At 38.3% G+C, this 17,104-nt stretch overlaps 2 protein-coding genes across 2 annotated transcripts; both read right to left on the bottom strand.

Moving 5' to 3' along the window:
• Positions 1–2,816: 2,816 nt before the first annotated feature.
• On the bottom strand, positions 2,817–6,958 carry LOC141770435 (fructose-bisphosphate aldolase C-like). Its single transcript, XM_074639924.1, has 9 exons — positions 6,827–6,958; positions 5,900–6,036; positions 5,539–5,750; positions 4,870–4,924; positions 4,614–4,774; positions 4,442–4,525; positions 4,165–4,339; positions 3,597–3,796; positions 2,817–3,486 (listed from the first exon to the last, which is right to left on the bottom strand). The coding sequence occupies exons 2-9, from the start codon at positions 6,009–6,011 to the stop codon at positions 3,394–3,396; spliced, it is 1,092 nt and encodes a 363-aa protein (XP_074496025.1). The 5' UTR covers positions 6,012–6,036; positions 6,827–6,958; the 3' UTR covers positions 2,817–3,393.
• Positions 6,959–10,359: 3,401 nt separating this feature from the next.
• Positions 10,360–17,052, bottom strand: LOC141770433 (ribosomal protein S6 kinase-related protein-like). The gene is made up of 12 exons (XM_074639922.1): positions 16,894–17,052; positions 14,807–15,052; positions 14,649–14,732; positions 14,500–14,568; positions 13,557–13,626; positions 12,889–12,996; positions 12,656–12,696; positions 11,805–11,832; positions 11,412–11,501; positions 11,039–11,127; positions 10,849–10,959; positions 10,360–10,768 (listed from the first exon to the last, which is right to left on the bottom strand). Exons 1-12 carry the CDS (start codon positions 16,921–16,923, stop codon positions 10,472–10,474), a joined length of 1,263 nt encoding a protein of 420 aa, XP_074496023.1. The 5' UTR covers positions 16,924–17,052; the 3' UTR covers positions 10,360–10,471.
• Between the last annotated feature and the right edge of the window lie 52 nt (positions 17,053–17,104).

Raw genomic sequence — 17,104 nt, 5'->3', positions numbered from 1 at the left:
AGTGCAATATAAATATTAAAAGATAAAAGATAATACAATATAAAAAGAGTTAGTGCAATATAAATATTAAAATATAAAAGATAATACAATATAAAAAGAGTTAGTGCAATATAAATATAAAAAATATATAAAAGATAATACAATATAAAATATAAAAATACAATATGTATATTGATGAGATGACAGTTTTGCCAGATTATTGCACTAAGTGTCCGTCAGATAATTATATAATTATTGCACAGCATCATATAATTATTGCACAGAGTGATCAGCATATGTTATTGCACATATCCGTAACAGTAGATTTACAGTATTTACATTGCAAAAGTGGCACAAAAGTGACCAACGTGTTATTGCACATTGCATGTGTTCAACTTGGACAGAGGAGACGTCAGAGTTCAGGAGGTTTATGGCAGTTGGGATGACAATAAATAATTTATTGGATAGTAACGTAATAGCATGCAACCGATAATGGTAATCCACTTTAATTATTTTTTATTTTATTTTTAATTAAAGGTCCCATATCATGCTCATTTTCAGGTCCATACTTGTATTTTGTGTTTCTAATAGAACATGTTTACATTCTGTAATGTTTAAAAAAAACAAAACTTTATTTTCCTCATACTGTCGACCTGAATATGCCTGTATTTACCCTCAGGCTGAAACGCTCCATTTTAGTGCATTTTGACAGAATTGCAACAAAGGGTCCATGTTTACTTCCTGTCAGCTGATGACATTCAGATACACTGCAATCAGGAAATAAACTGGGACACTTATTGAAGAATGCTGACCACTCTTTGCCCTTGTCAGTGTCGCCCCCTGATCCAATTCAATCTCCGTTAGCTAAAGTCATTTTTTTTGTTAATAGAGGTATGAACTCCAGAATACGAGCCTTGTTTCAGGACAGCATGGTTTCTACTCCGGCAGAATCATTTTATTGGAGTAATTTTGTTTGTGATATTGACTGGAAGAAAGTTTGGTCCGTACTGCAAAAGTTCCTTCTAACAAATAAAGGTAAAAGAGGTGTAATTTAAGTTGATCCACTGATTCTATCCAGTGAAATATGTCTTACAAAAGTTAAAGAGTGACATAGATGTAAATTGTTCCTTCTGCGAATCACATCCTGAAACTTGCTCTCATTTATTCTGGTCCTGTAAATTTACACGTGAATTGTGGAAAGATGTCAACAATTTTATACTTGTTAACATTTTCTCAGATTTTGCACTGTACTATAGAAATATTGTATTTGGTTGCAACAATTACAGTGACAAAGACAGTAATGCATTTTTTCTTATTAATTTAATTTTAATTCTCACGAAGTTCCACATTCACAAGTGTAAATTTACCAAAAAAAGCCTAATTTCTTTGTATTTATGAAAGAAATGGATCTTTATCTGTCAACAATTTCTTCCTCACAAAACAAAAAAGCAATAAAAACAATGAATGTATTCAATATCTTTAAAGTTTTTAAGTGAAATTATTGTCATACTCTCGCGTGGTCTTTTTTTTATTTTTATTTTTTATTTTATGTTGGTTTTGTTTAATTTCTGTTATCCTTTTATGTTTGGCACAGCTCTTGTTTATGTCTTCGCTATGCTTCTTCTGTATGTAAATGTTTTTAATGTTTTCTGCTGTTACAATGTATACTGTCATTTTGAAATAAAAATACAAAAATTAAATAAAAAAATAAACTGGGACACGTTTAGAATGTTTACGTTTAAATCTGTGTCAAGGGTCTAAATATTGTATATTTGTGACATCACGAATGGGCAGAAATCCTGACGGCTTGTTTCAAATGCAGAATTTCTGAATACGGGCTGTGTGTATTTCCCTGTGGATTGAGCATTTCGATACTTTCACAGTATTTATATAGAACTCAAGTCTGCTTTATAATAAAAAAACATGAAAATCTCACTTTTTTATAATATGGGACCTTTAATGCACGTTTCAATGTTTCAATGCAATCCTGAATTTGAAGTTTTCCAATCATGTATTGGCCCATACAAGGAAAAAAAAAACATTTTGAGGGAGGAACCAAGAGGTAGCCTATATCGGATATAGGAAAAGTCCAGATTGCAGAAATAACTTCTTCTACTAAATGAATCATACTGCCAGCATGCATTCCCATTATCACATCCTCAGATATGTGTAATAATAACATGTGATCACGTAGCCATTTATTGGTAGTGTGTTAGAGGACGTATAGATGCAAGCACCTTGTTTTTTTCCTCTGCTCTGTTCTGCTTTGTTTGTTTAGTCTCTCTCTTTCTCTCTGTCTCTGTGTCTCCGTGGATCAGGCCTACAATTTTTACAGCTCTTTAATTGATAATGTGCAATAATGGGACATTACATGCAATAACATGGGCATACTCATTGAACATTTTAATTTAACCATATACACTTACTTGTACTTCAGATTTGATATTGTACATACCCCCATAGCCACTTCTCATACATATCTAGGCCTATATACTGTATATTTATATATTATATGTATGTACTGTGCATTTTGGATATCTTTTTATTGACATTTATACACTTACACCTTTATATTTGCACTTTGTCCTACTTGGTGCTTCAACTGCTGCAAAAGACTTTCCCTCGGGGTGAAGTTCTGTCTTATCTTATCTCTTATCTTTTCGATGAAGAGGAATAAAGAAGTTAAACTGTTGGTGGGAAATGAGTTACCTAATGGTTTCTTGCATAGGAAACACAACGGTTTGAACTCTGTGATTTACTATTTGGCCTATTGTCCTGTCAGGATTAAGACATCACATAAGCTTTGATAAACTTAAAACAAAACGCCCACACCAGACTGAACCTGAACACTGTTTTATTGCTTACATTTGCACTATCAGACTATTAGAGAGAATACTATTCAGAATGACAACACACACAAAATCACATTGTATTGTAAGTTACTGCCGTGCTGATGCTTTCTGCCCAGTTTCTGCAGTATTTCTAATTGTGCATGGTCACTATAACAAAACTAAAGCACACACACTCATTTTATGTCAGACATTTTCACTATTTTGTTAATACAAACCTACGTCATTGCTCTGCAGCCAAAATTCAATTTACTTACAGCATATGTTGGTATTTGTGATACTAAATGCAGGATTTTTTTAAAGCTTCAGTTATGGCACTGTCACATTCACAACAAAAGGAAAGCAGACATCCCTCATTGAAAACACGCATTAGAAATACCCAAGGCCATGTTCTGATTGTCCTCATTTGTCAAGGCAAGAAAACACGCTGTCACTTGTTTTCATGTAACATCATTATGAGTGTCATAATTCTGAAATAATCTAATTATCCACATCACAATTCATCCTTGTTATGGTAATGGAAGCAAAACACAATGCGAATTGAAACATGGCTTCCACAAACTTCTCAGTATGCATGACAGGAACCATAGCTGCGCGGGCCGGCCTCGCTGTAATTATCCCCGCCATTGTACTTCCCCTGACACGCCAGACTGTTCGCCTGTGGACAGAGAAGACATTAAAGAAACACAGAATAGGAACTGGTTAGTGGTAAAGTAAAGCATAAGGATCATGTGATTTATCTGCAGGAAATTAGAAGTGGAGGTATACCTCTGCTCTCTTGATGAACTGCTCAGTGGCGGCTTTCTCGTTCTCTTTATGTCCTCTCCAGGTTTTGAGTGCAGACGCCTGCAGGGCTCGGCCGAAGGAGAACGTCAGGATCCAGGGTTTGGGCAGAGGGCAGTTGTTCATGGCGTTGAGGTGGACAGAGGCCTCTTCTTCACTCTGACCGCCCGAGAGAAAAGCCACTCCTGTAGTGAACAAAAAAATTTAATTTTACTTTCATTTTGTCGCTGCAAATTTCAAACACATCTGTGTAAAATCTGTGTGTACGTCGATTAATTGTCTAATTGGTCGTTTTGGTCTTAGTCGTAATTTGTTATGCTTTTTCATGCTGAATGACTTAGTTCCAAGAAACTTATGAGCACATCTCTGGTAAACACAAGATTTGAAGTGATGCTTTTATGGATTCTTTGTGGAGAAACTCAGTTTTATCGATCTGTCAATTAAATCAACTAATCGTTGACAAAATCGTACGAGTGTTAGTCGACTAAGAATTACTTTGGTCGAGGACAGTCCTAGTTAAATCCTCTACAGACACGACAGCGCTCTGGGTTACCTGTGACCGCTGGTGGGACGGTGCGGCGCAAGGCAGTGACGGTTGCCATAGCAACCTCCTCTGGGGTGTGCTTGGTGGAGCAGCTGTGTCCAGAGGTGACCATGTTGGGTTTGAGGAGTGTGCCTTCCAGGTACACATGGTGGTCCGACATTGCCTTGTACACCGCAGACAAGACCTGCAACGCACAGATTCTTTCACCAAAGACACAGCAGACAGGAACTTCCCTTCAGCTTCAAGAAAAACCATACCTTCAGTATGTAAGAAAAAAGAAACCCACCTTCTCAGTGATGTATTGACTGCGTTTCAGGTCATGATCTCCATCAGGCAAAATCTCCGGCTCTATGATGGGCACAATGCCATGCTGGCAGAGGAAAAACAAGATTATCAGAACAATACACTAGGCATCAGAAACGAATGAATAGACATGGTTTACAGTATTGGGTTCTAACCTGCTGGCAGATGCTGGAGTAGCGTGCAAGAACGTTTGCATTTTCTGCGACTGCCAGTTTAGATGGATTGGTGTCACTGATTTTAAGCACACAGCGCCACTTTGCAAAGACAGCTCCATCCTTTTTGTACTGCGCACAGCGCTCTGACAATCCATCCAGACCTGTGGAAGAGGTTTTCAAAAAGATTGATCGTTTTGTCTTGTAATATGCGTTCCTCTGAGTTATGTGAGTGATTGCAACAGTGTTTTTGTCTGACCCTGTGTGGTGGTCTCTCCACTCGTTCCTGCCAGGGGGACAACACCCTTGTCAACCTGAGGAATAAGGAACAGAGAAGTGATGTTAAAGAGGACCTATTGTGCTTTTGTGCTTTTATACTTTTCTTTAGTGTGTTAGATAGTTTTTTGTGCATGTAAAAGGTCTGCAAAGTTACAAAGTCCACACCAAAGGGAGTTACTCTCCCCCACAGAAACACTGCTACTGAACTGCCTTGCTTGAAGTCCCACCTTTTCTTCTGTAACGTGGTGATGTCACCAAGTAATACATTTGCATAATACCTACCTAGCGGCTGGTTTGGCATGCCCTCAAACAAAGTTAGTTTGAGCGGAACCGAAGAGTCCAAAGAGTTTGGTTTGGTTTACCAATCAAAAGAGAGTGGCCAGCTGACCAGCCATATGAGAAAAATAATGTGTCTCTTGAACATTAAAGCATGTGAACATGTTCTAGTACAAACCCGAAATACAAATATACACCTGAAAATGAGCAAAATAGGTCCTCTTTAAATTCTCACATGCAGAAACAACCAATAATCAGTACAGAATGCATTGCCATGACGATACACATTTGATCAGAAAATCAACCTATCACCACAAGGGTTGGTTTGATTTGGTGCTCCACATTTATATTATTTGGAACTAAACTGCCACACCTTGACGCCGACCATGACGCCCCTGTCCCTGATCATTTTGACGAAGGCCACGCCGTTATCAGAGTGCTGGTACAGCGTCTCATGGAAGAAGATGACCCCTCCAATGCAGTTGTTCATGCGATCATCTGCGCTGAAGAGAATCTGCCGGTACTGTCTGCGGTTCTCCTCCGTGTTCTCCACGCCGACCTGGGCCAGCCGCTTAGCCATGCTGCCTGCAGTGATAAGTGCATATGAGATGTTAATATCTGTGTACTCTTTAGACTGGATGGTCAGTGACAGAACTGACTGTTGAGTGTGATTGCCTGAATGCAACATTAATAACATTTTCACAGTTGAAAGAAAAGAAAGTGGTGCTACAGACCCACAGATTCATCTGCAGCCAGGATGCCCTTCCCTGGAGAAACTATGCGTAGAGCAGTCTCATGTAGCTCCCTCTTCTGCGCCTCGGTGAGCGTGGGGGACTGATGCGTCATCCTGAGTGACTGATTGTCCTACAGCCTTTGGTAGAAGATGTGACCTCATGATTTTATTATTCACACAGTAACAACCTCTCCAAAAAAGACAGATATTACCCATCCAGAAAGTTTGATAAGACAGAAAATGTCTTGAGGTTCATCCATTTTCTTTGTCCCTCTGTCTTTGTCAAAGGGAGTGGAGGTAGTTAAGGGTGCAGCAACAGATAGGTCCCTATTGGTATTTTCTCAACTGGATTTTAATGAGTGCTGAACCTGCTGAAGCATCAGCTTCTACTTATGCTGTTCTAAAAATGTGGGAACAATGAAGTGTCTGGGTGAAGTGTCCTTTGAGTGCACGATTATTTGATAACAGAAAGAAAAGATTGATTACTTTAACATCCTATAATTGTAGATAATAGGAATTAATCCACTCATAATTCACCAAATATCAGCAAAAGTATTAAGGATCTCTTCGTCTGTTTTGATCATCAGAGGTGAAATTCACATGTTAGAGTAGCACAAGAAACAGGCTAAAGAGGTAGGAAACAGAGGCATAAAAAGTTCAAATTACAGACAAATGTGAAATTTTCTGCTGTAAAAGATGAAGTGAAGTTTTAGAGTTGCTGCAAGTAAAAACATATAACTTATCAGTAAACTTAAATTAGATCCAATATATTTTAATGACTCTTAATTGTTCTAATTGCAGTTCTGTGTACACCAACTTGCTAAAAGCAGAAGTTAACAGTCGATGCAGGTGCGTATAGAGTTAACCACGGAAGTATGTGATATAACCCTACATTTAAAAAACAGAGATGAGCAGTTAAAGTTCTTACCTGATAGAAATCAAATGTGTCTCGTCCTTCGATGTGATGAACACTGACTGGAGACTCTCAGTCCGCTCTAGTTTGTATCCAGCTCAAGTATGTCACACCTCATAAGCCCACACCCATGGGCGGCGCTTACACAGACACCCACCTCCACTCCATATGTATAAACGAGTAGATTTCTGATGAATCATTGTTCTATTTAAATAAAGAAGGAGTTTTTTTGTCATGCAGATGTTTGTTTTTCATGCTGGTATGGAAAAAACTTCTAAACTTGCAGTACTGGTGTAACCTGGATGTCTAAATCCACATTTATTTTAAGTTTTTCATTTAGTGTTTTAAGTGACCCATTTTGGCTGATTGTGAGATAATGTATTCTGTCAGCACCCTCTACCCCTATAGCAACCTAATTTAAGCGTTTAACCATCCCCCGTGGCATGCTATTTTTGTTTTAATTAGTAAAAACGTGCCCAGAGGAAGCTTTCAAGTCTCCTGATAATTCAGTCTTCATCCTCAAATTCACAGGGGTGTTTGATCAGTCTCAGAGCAATTCATGCACTCATGGCTTCTTAGCGTGAGCTTTAAACTGTAAAGAATGTGATGGGATGGCTTCGGAAATAGAAATCATTTTCATGTTCCAGTCAATGTAAATGAACATGGTGATGTGGCCCAAATTAGACCAGAATGAGGTCAGCTAAATCATTTCCATTAGAAGGAATTTACTACTTTTTTCCTCTAACATTGGCTCACAAATGTAGAAACTGGTTATCTTATATACTGAATGAGACAATGTTTGTTTTAAAGGTCCCATATCTTGCTCATTTTCAGATTCATACTTTGTGTTACTACTAGAACATCTTTACATGCTGTAATAAAAAAAACAAAACTTTATTTTCCTCATAGTCTACCTGAATATACCTGTATTTACCCTCTGTCTGAAACGCTCCATTTTAGCGCATTTTGACGGAATTGCAACAGAATTACGTTGCTAGGCAACAACTTGGGTCCATGTGTACTTCCTGTCAGCTGATATCATTCGCATACACTGCAACAGGAAATAAACTGGGACACATTTAGAATGTTTACGTTTAAAATTGTGCTCGGTGGTGCAGTGGTTAGCACTGGCGCCTCACAGCTAGAGGGTTGCAGGTTCGAATCCGGCTTGGGACCCTTCTGTGTGGAGTTTGCATGTTCTCCCCGTGTTGGCGTGGGTTTACTCTGGGTACTCCGGTTTCCTCCCACAGTCCAAAGACATGCAGGTTAATTGTGGACTCTAAATTGCCCGTAGGTGTGAGTGTGAGCGTGAATGGTTGTCTGTCTCTATGTCAGCCCTGCGATGGACTGGCGACCTGTCCAGGGTGTACCCTGCCTTCGCCCAATGTCGGCTGGGATCGGCTCCAGCCCCCCCGCGACCCCTAACGGGATAAGCGGTTGCAGATGGATGGATGGACGTTTAAAATTGTGTCAAGGGTCTAAATATTGTATTTTTGTGACATCACGAATGGGCAGAAATCCTGACAGCTTGTTTCAAATGCAGAGTTTCTGAATACGGGCTGTGTGTATTTCCCTGTGGATTGACCGTTTCGATACTTTCACAGTATTTATATAGGACTTAAGCCTGCTTTATAATAAAAAAAACATGAAAATCTCACTTTATTATAATATGGGACCTTTAAAGGCCAACACAGAGAAATTAAATGATGCGATTACATTTCTGTAAGCTAAACAGGATCATCTATCTTATGAATTTGAATTGGTTGTTGAATTATGTTGATTTGCATCATTGTAGTAAAAGCTACGTTCAGGAAACTGCATGTTTTCTGTGTATATAATGTTATAATTTGGTTAGACTCAGTGGGAGGGCTCGCCTGCGTTTCAGGAGACTCCTCTCGTCACCATTGTGGGTCAGTGTGCCTCAGAAACTAGATATGGGTCACTGGACTGCCTGCCGATACAGCCGCAACACAGACATGGTGGACCTGTTTAAGACAAGGGCCTGAGAGGGAATTCAATGTCAGGAGGCAGCCGGTGCACTCCCTTTTTAGGAGGATACAGATTTAAATAGACACATGTCTTCAAGAAGTGCAGCAATTACACGTGGCTGCCTCCGCCGGGGCTCTCGACTTTTTTTTTTCTCTGTTACCTAATTAAAAACATTTAATGATGATACTTTATTTGGTCCTCAATTTTCTGTCCTATTAAGGTTGTCCTCGATGGGTTTGTGAGTGCTTCTCTAAATAGGTCGACCCAAGACTGAAAGTTGGCCATAATGTATCCCGGTACAACATTCATACCAAAACTGGTTTAGAGTAAGATATTTGGTAGGTTTTACCAAAGTGTCAAATAGTAAATACAACAGTTGGACTAATTTACTTTACACCGGTGTTCTTTGTTCGAATGATGAAGGTTAAGGATGATTTTCTAAACCTGAAGAGAGAGAAAGCTTTAAAAATATGTTCTTACTCTTACCCATATTCTTCTTAACCTGTACTTTATATAACTTTTCTCAGAGAACGTCTGCAGGAAATGACAAGTTGTCATGCATGTCGTACAGTATTGCACATTTTCAATGCAATCCAACTTCTATATCTAATTTGCAGCTCATCACAAATTAAAAATCGCCTCAAGTAGCTTAACGATCTGTACAGCATATATGACTCCCTCTGTCCTTTGACCCTTCATCTCGGATAAGGAAAAACTATTTTTAAGCCGTCATGGACAAAATGTCTTAAAAGTGCTCAGAAAAAGGCAAAACATTTGAACACTGAGTGGACCTTGAGTTGAGATTGATTTGTCAACTGCACATGACATATATCAGTGTATATTTTTTTTGTATAGTCTCATTAAAAAAAATCTTTACTCAAAATCCACTTTTCAAAACCTTTTTTTGGAGCTTTCAACCACATCTCAGTCTTCCTCAGCAGACGGAGCTTTGCTAACCTGTCATGTGACTCACTGTAAATATGGAACTTCAGTCATAACACTATATGCATACCACTTCTGCTGAGAAAGACCATGTGATGCAACTGAAAGCTCTGGAAAAAGCTAAGTGGACCTTGAGTTAAGATTTTTTTTTTTTTTTTTTTACTGTCAAACTAATGTTCTTTACAAAGTAAGTTTAAGGACATATTATAAGAATTTTGCAGTACAACAGAAATATGTTTGATTTTGACCATTTATACAATAAAACACAGTTCACACTTGTACGAGGATTCAATGACAACAATGAAGAAGCACAGAAATATACCATTATTATTTGAGTGTATAATGAAACACATATACCCAGACTACTTTTGGTAATAAGGTAATATTCAAAGTGCATGTGAGAGCAGGGAAATCAAAGATGCACACAGCTCACAAATTTTAACCGTACCAAGAAGTGCAAAATGTTTGCTTACAAAAGTACTCATTCAAAATTCTATGGAGAAACCTCATGAAATTATTTCACAGATTTTCAACACTGTAAATAAACAAACTAATAAGGCTCATAATTTAAAGGTAAACTTTGCTTCATTATCTACTGACATCAATGAAATGCAGCATTAAAAATATAAAAGAAAGTCTAAGGGGTGACTTTGTTATATCATAGAAATATTCATTATTGGCTATAGGTTTCTCATTTCCAGTCAACTTCTTCAGAAACATTGTCCAGTCTTATGCTTTACAAGCCTGCTCTGTAGCCGGGCTCAGGTCTGTGGCCAACGTAGGAGACAGTTCAGTAGGAGTTGTAGGAGAATAAAGGATTTTATCACAGTCAAAGTTCTCAAAGTAGTCCAAGGAAAGGCCTCTCATTGCTTTGGCTGCCCAATCAGGATGAGTCCTGAGCTCCAAAATCACTTCAACCGGCGTCTTCTGAAGGATGAGAGAGTCGAAGGAAGTGCCGCGAAAGAAGGCCTGCATCTTGAAACACTCCAGGTTACGAAGCCGATTCACTGGATCCTTGCACAAAAGCTGTAAAGATAAAGAGAATATGATATTTCAGAGGGATCACGGTGTGCATATTAGATAGATGAAAAACCACATTTACAAACCTCAGTGAGCAGTACGATCAGAGAGGAGCTGAAGGTCTCAGGTAGGACATAAGGAAAGTCTGTGACCTTGTTCAACATGGTGCTGTGGTCCGGCTCTGCGGGTACTGGAAACTGCAAAGAGCAAAAAGGAAAAACGCTCAGAATATTGACACATGTATATTTAATAAATATGAAGTTTATGCGTCCTCACCTCTCCTGTCACCAGTGAGAACAACATAATGCCTAAAGACCACCAGTCAGCAGCATGGTTGTATGGACCCCCACTTAAAACTTCAGGAGCTGTTCAGACAAAACAGGAAAACAATTATGAAATAGATGATAGATCATCATGGTTCAGAAAATGAAAAGGGATAAATACAAAGACATACGACCAAAACAACAACATAAAAAGTGCAACACAGGTGCATTACACTCATAACTGGGTCAACTGAATCCAATGGGAGAGAAACACAGGTGGGGCTCCAATGTCGCTCTAATGCAGTCAACCAATATGCAGCATATACTGTATAACTCAAACAGACACAAATGACTTTACCGTCCAAAGTGGGAAACCAAAATCTCACCCATGTACTGGATCGTCCCACATATCGTGAACGCTTTTCCTCCTCGTTTCAGCCGCCGCGAGAGTCCAAAATCAGACAGACGAAGGTGACCTGAATCATTGAAATCATACTCTTTGTACACTGTATGATTTAGAAAGAATAGTCTTGAATTTTATATGTATATGTATTTTATCGGTGATTGATTTTATTTGCATTGTTTTTTAATTTAGTGGCTCATGAGCTACACTTGTTGTCTGTTGTGACCTATCTGACTTTTTTTTGTCATTTGTCTATGCACATGAAACTAGTTTCTCTTCTGAGGATTAATAAAGTTAAGTCATTTGATCTAATCTAATGACCGCACTCTCTAAATATTTTTACAGGCCAGAAGCAAAAAATATAGACAAGCATTACCTTGATCACTTAAAAGAATGTTTTCCATCTGAAAAAAAAACCAGTACAATTATTATTGTAAAATGTCACAAATACACATTAGGGCTGTCAAAGCTAACGTGATAACAATGCGTTAATGCAAATTCATTTTAACGCCACTTATTTCTTTAACACATTAACACGTGTGTTGTACTGTAGCCGGCTCAGTTTTAAGGCTAGTGAAGATACCGGCATGTTTCTATGAAACTAGAAAACATAACCTAATCCATCCAAGCATGTCATACTAGCTTGTCGGGAAGGAGGCCAAATAACGCTCCAAACTTACGCTAAAACTTGGCCATTTTCAAAGGGGTCCCTTGACCTCTGACCTCAAGATATGTGAATTGAAAATAGGTTCTATGGGTACTCACGAGTCTCCCCTTTACAGACATGCCCACTTTATGATAATCACATGCAGTTTGGGGCAAGTCATAGTCAAGTCAGCGCACTGACACACTGACAGCTGTTGTTGCCTGTTGGGCTGCAATTTGCCATGTTATGATTTGAACATATTTTTTATGCTAAATGCAGTACCTGTGAGGGTTTCTGGACAATGTTTGTCATTGTTTTGTGTTGTTAATTGAATTCCAATAAAATATCTATACATACATGTGTATAAAGCAAGCATATTTGTCCACTCCCATGTTGATAAGAGTGTTAAATACTTGTCAAATCTCCCTTTAAATGTACAATTTGAAAAGATGTGTGATTAATTTGCGATTAATCGCAATTAAATATGGACAATCATGCGATTAATTGTGATTAAATACATTAATCGACTGACAGCCCCAATACACATATATGGATAAATACATTACATATCAAATTCCTACCTTTACATCTCTATGTATGATCCCTAAGTCATGCAGAAATCCTAGAAATAACAAACAAAAGACAGAAAGTGTGACTACTTCACATAAATACAAGATTAAAGAGCAGTTCCATGATTAAAATCCCTTCTTAAAACACACAGTACAAGTCAAGCATGATGTCTGTGTCAATACACGTCAGTGCAAAAGGTCAACATGATGAACTCTATAATGGTGAAAGTCTGATGAACACTAACCCAGCGCACTGCCCAACTCTGCAGCAAAGAGCCGAACCTCATCCTCTCCAAACCGGCCTTTCAGTAACCAGTAAGTGTACAAGTCTCCGGTGCTGCAGTAGTCGCACACTGCAGAGGACGACACACACACACACACACACACACACACACACACACACACACACACACTGACTCTTATTATGTCTTTGAAAGCAGCAGGCCAACATCCTCTGATATAAAATATTAGAAATGAGAAAAAAGAAATTGCTCATCACAGTGTTGCTCTGTAGGAAAAGGAAGTAAGGATTGAAGTATGAGTCAAGTCAGAACAACATTTCTGCTTCTGTCTTGTTAGTCTCATGTTAGAGAAGTTACATCTTTTGATCCCACTTTGGATGGATATGTAGAAATGTATGATCATGGTTGGGAAGAACTGGAAAGCCGTGCAGGCGGTGCAGCATCTGAGCTTTACCCAGCGCTCTCATTAGATGGCAGTGTATCTCTGCAACATCCAGCGCTGAGATTTGTATTCAGACTCAGGGATGCAGCACAGTTGTACAACAACACAACTACTTTATGTTACTATGGGACCAGAAAGGTGGGGTCTCAGAGACATAAAGAAGGGAAGGATAGTAGAAGGGCAGAGGGGTTGAACTGTGCCATCGTTTATGCTGTATATATTAACTCACTAATGAAGAGATGACGCTGTGTCTGCCAGCAGTCCTGCAGATTGTGGATGAATGGGTGTTTGAGCTGCCGCTGCACACACACACACACACACACACACACACACAGAGTGAGAGTGAATATAACAGTGAGAGATGGACAGGGAACTTCCTAAAAATCCAGATGATATACTGAAGAGTGAGGACAGAAAAACACTGAATCATTCAGACAGCATTCAAACACTTTCCTCTTCGTTTAACTGTGAGTAAAACATCACTTTTAGTAGCAATATTCCGTCCAACTCCTACTTTGATTAGCCATATTAAAATGTTATATTTATATTTTTCTGTTGAGTAATATAACTACTAGGTAATCAGAGCTGTAACGAACAATTATACTCATCATAGACTAACCTGCTGATTATTTTTTTGATTCATCGTTTATTCATTGATTAGATTGCTTGTTATATCTGACCAACGATTCAAAACCAAAAAAACAAACATGCATTTACACTCATATATATGATAAAAAACAAAGCAACCAATCCAGTAACACTTTACAATAAGGGTACATTAATTAACATTAGTTAATGCATTAATAACCCTTAACAAACAGTTAATTAACAGTCACTAAGGTGTCTTTCAAACATGAATAATGTATAAATGACACCATTAGTAAATGCTTACTTGACACTTTACTGTTAATTAACTGTTAATTAAGGCTTATTAATATATTAACTAATGTTAATTAACGAACCCTTATAAGTGTTACCACAAATCCTTATATTTGATAAGCTGGAACCAGCAAATATTTGGCATTTTTGTTTGAAAAATTATAAACTGATTATCAAAATTGTGTAGAGTTACTAATTCATTAACGAAGACGTAAGACTAACAACAGTAAAGTAAGAGTAATTCTACCTACTGGTACCTTTTTTCCCCAACAGAGAGTTTCACACTGTGATACCTGAATGATGACTTCTTCTTTTGACTGCTCCAGCACTCCATGCTTCAAGATGTCTGACTTTGGTAGAACCTATAAGCAACAATGAAAATGATTACATAAAAAAGTATTTCATGTTCTTATATATTGCTGATTATTATGGCTCAACTAACCTTAACAGCATAGGTCTTCTCTTTGAAAACGTCCTTCACTTTCAGGATGGGTCCATATGAGCCTTTGGCTATGAAGCCCATGATCTGTGAGCACAGAAGCACAGTTAGTTACCTCAATGTTTCCACTCATTCTGTTGGGTATTCTCGTGCTGTGGTACCTGGAAATGATCTCGTCCAGGTAGTTTATGCTGTGGGAACTCAGGCAGGAAGACGGAGATGGAAGCTGATGGAGGAGTGGTCTCTGTGTCCTCCGGAGGCAGCAGGACTTTGGGGACTTTGGGTCTGCAGTCCGGTCCTGCAGGCCGAGAAAACACAGCCGAGTGTCCGAGTCTGTGAGTGATGGAGACGCCCACATTTGAGAAGAACCCATGACTGAGTCGACGCTGAGCAGGTGGTCCCTCTCTCTAGAGATAATAGAATATAATGGTGTATGATCAGGTGCTCTCACACGCCGGTTACAGCCGATAACGCCGTCCCGGCCGACAGCTTTGTAGAGCTGCCGGACCCTTCCTCAGGTTTACACTGTTTCTCTCTTTCAGCACCATTGTCGTTGTTGTTTGCAATGTTAGCACTGTTAGCACCGTTAGCTGCGAGAGCCTCGTCCGTCGCCATGTTGAGAGCCGTGCGGAGGCAATAGAAATAGCTCTGAATTTTGCATTTAGCACCTTTAAAAGGATTTAATTTGTACAAATTTGTTGCCAATAAATACCTGTGTCATTCACTGTACTCAGACTAACCTCTTTTATGAAATTGAATTGTTTATAGTAAAATATTCATGTATTAAATACAGTAAATTTGCAGTAATAGTGAATAGTGTTTATATTTGTTATTAGCCTATAAAGAACAGGCCTAATAATATAAAGTAATTTACAGTATAGTACTATAAAACACAATTAGTCTACAGTATCATACTGTAAACCACAGTTACAGAGCAGTTATACATATATACATATGTATATATATATATATATATATATAAATTATATATGTTGCCAAAGTTACCACAATAAAAGTGTAACAGTGATCATTTATCTAAAAAGGTCCATTCTGCTACATAAAGTGTATTTTTTTTCTTTGGTTACTTCAACATTTTGCTGATACACTTCTATACTTAATAAAGCTTTTCAATGCAGATTTTTTACTTGTGACTATAATAACTATGATTTGACTTATGTGAGACATCTGTATTTCTCTCACCATTATAAATAGGGATGTTTTCATAAGATACATCCATGTTGCCTTAGCAACATATCATTTGTAATCATCAATTTACTCCATAATTATTATTTATAGCTATAGGCTACTTGTCTGGAGTTTTGTTCAAAGATATAATAACAACATTTACAAATATTGTTTTTGTACTAGGCCAACTGCATACTTTCATAAATAGGCAACATGGATAGAAAATAGAAAGAAGCTTCATACTTTGAGTCTAACAAAACTGTAGGAGGGTAGAGCAGGTTGTCCACCAATCGGAAGGTCGGTGGTTCGATCCCCGGCTGCTCCGGGTCACATGTCGATGTGTCCTTGAGCAAGACACTTAACCCCAAAATTGCTCCCGGAGGCATAGCCATCGGTGTGTGAATGAGTATTTAGATTAAATCCTGATGGGCAAAGTTGGCACCTTAGTAGCCTCTGCCATCAGTGTATGAATGTGTGTGTGAATGGGTGAATACTGACATGTAGTGTAAAGCGCTTTGAGTGGTCGGAAGACTAGAAAAGCGCTATATAAGTCCAAGTCCATTTACCATTTACCATATATAGACACATTTATCCAATGCTTCTGGTACCTGAAGCTGAGTTAATGAGCTGCAGCCATTTCAATCAAAGCATGAAGCATCTATTGACCCTCATGCAGCTGGTCGAAAGGAAGGTCAGTGATCACTTAACTAATCAATACATCTATTTTTGACTGAGACTTCACTTTGATTCAACTACTCTTCAGCGCCACAGACATCTTGTATCATGGATTATACACATTTTATTGCATTTAAAACGTTGAATCTACAAAAAGCATTTATTTATTATAGCCAATAGCTTAATTTTTTTGTTTTTTTAAATCCATAGAAAGATAGATAAGATACTTCGAATTGTTCTGTAAATTCTTCAGAAAAAACATCTAACGCACAAGATTAATATTATGTCACTGAGGTATAGCAAACATCTTCTTATATGTATGTCATATTACTCATTAGCTCATCAACCACATCCAGCATTTAAATAAATCAGAATCGGATTGCCTCACCTTACAGTTTCTACTGATGTCGCTGCCCATAAATAAACCAAAAATAAATCACACAAAAATTAGTAAAAAGCAACAAATTCAGCTCTTCTTCTCCTCGCGCCCTTGTTTAGTTCCTGTCTCGTCCATCGCATCGTCTCTGCTCCACCACGTGTTGGTGTGTTTGTGTGTGAGGAGGAGAGAGCAGAGAGTCCTGCAGAGCTGGAAGAGCTAT

This window comes from Sebastes fasciatus, chromosome 7, assembly GCF_043250625.1.
Source record: "Sebastes fasciatus isolate fSebFas1 chromosome 7, fSebFas1.pri, whole genome shotgun sequence".
NCBI lineage: Eukaryota > Metazoa > Chordata > Actinopteri > Perciformes > Sebastidae > Sebastes > Sebastes fasciatus.
Note: the sequence above shows the minus strand (reverse complement) of the source record. Positions and strands in the feature narration are given on the sequence as shown.

What these genes read in the sequence shown, in the direction of transcription:
- LOC141770435 (XM_074639924.1), bottom strand. Translation starts at nt 6,011, where the DNA reads ATGACGCATCAGTCCCCCACGCTCACCGAGGCGCAGAAGAGGGAGCTA. An exon ending in TGGAGAGACCACCACACAGG is followed by an intron (nt 4,775 to 4,869) that starts GTCAGACAAAAA and finishes CCTCTTCCACAG; the next exon opens with GTCTGGATGGATTGTCAGAG. An exon ending in CGTCCCACCAGCGGTCACAG is followed by an intron (nt 3,797 to 4,164) that starts GTAACCCAGAGC and finishes TGTTCACTACAG; the next exon opens with GAGTGGCTTTTCTCTCGGGC.
- LOC141770433 (XM_074639922.1), bottom strand. Translation starts at nt 16,923, where the DNA reads ATGGGCAGCGACATCAGTAGAAACTGTAAG. An exon ending in CTGGACGAGATCATTTCCAG is followed by an intron (nt 14,733 to 14,806) that starts GTACCACAGCAC and finishes CTGTGCTCACAG; the next exon opens with ATCATGGGCTTCATAGCCAA. An exon ending in AGAAGACCTATGCTGTTAAG is followed by an intron (nt 14,569 to 14,648) that starts GTTAGTTGAGCC and finishes TGTTGCTTATAG; the next exon opens with GTTCTACCAAAGTCAGACAT.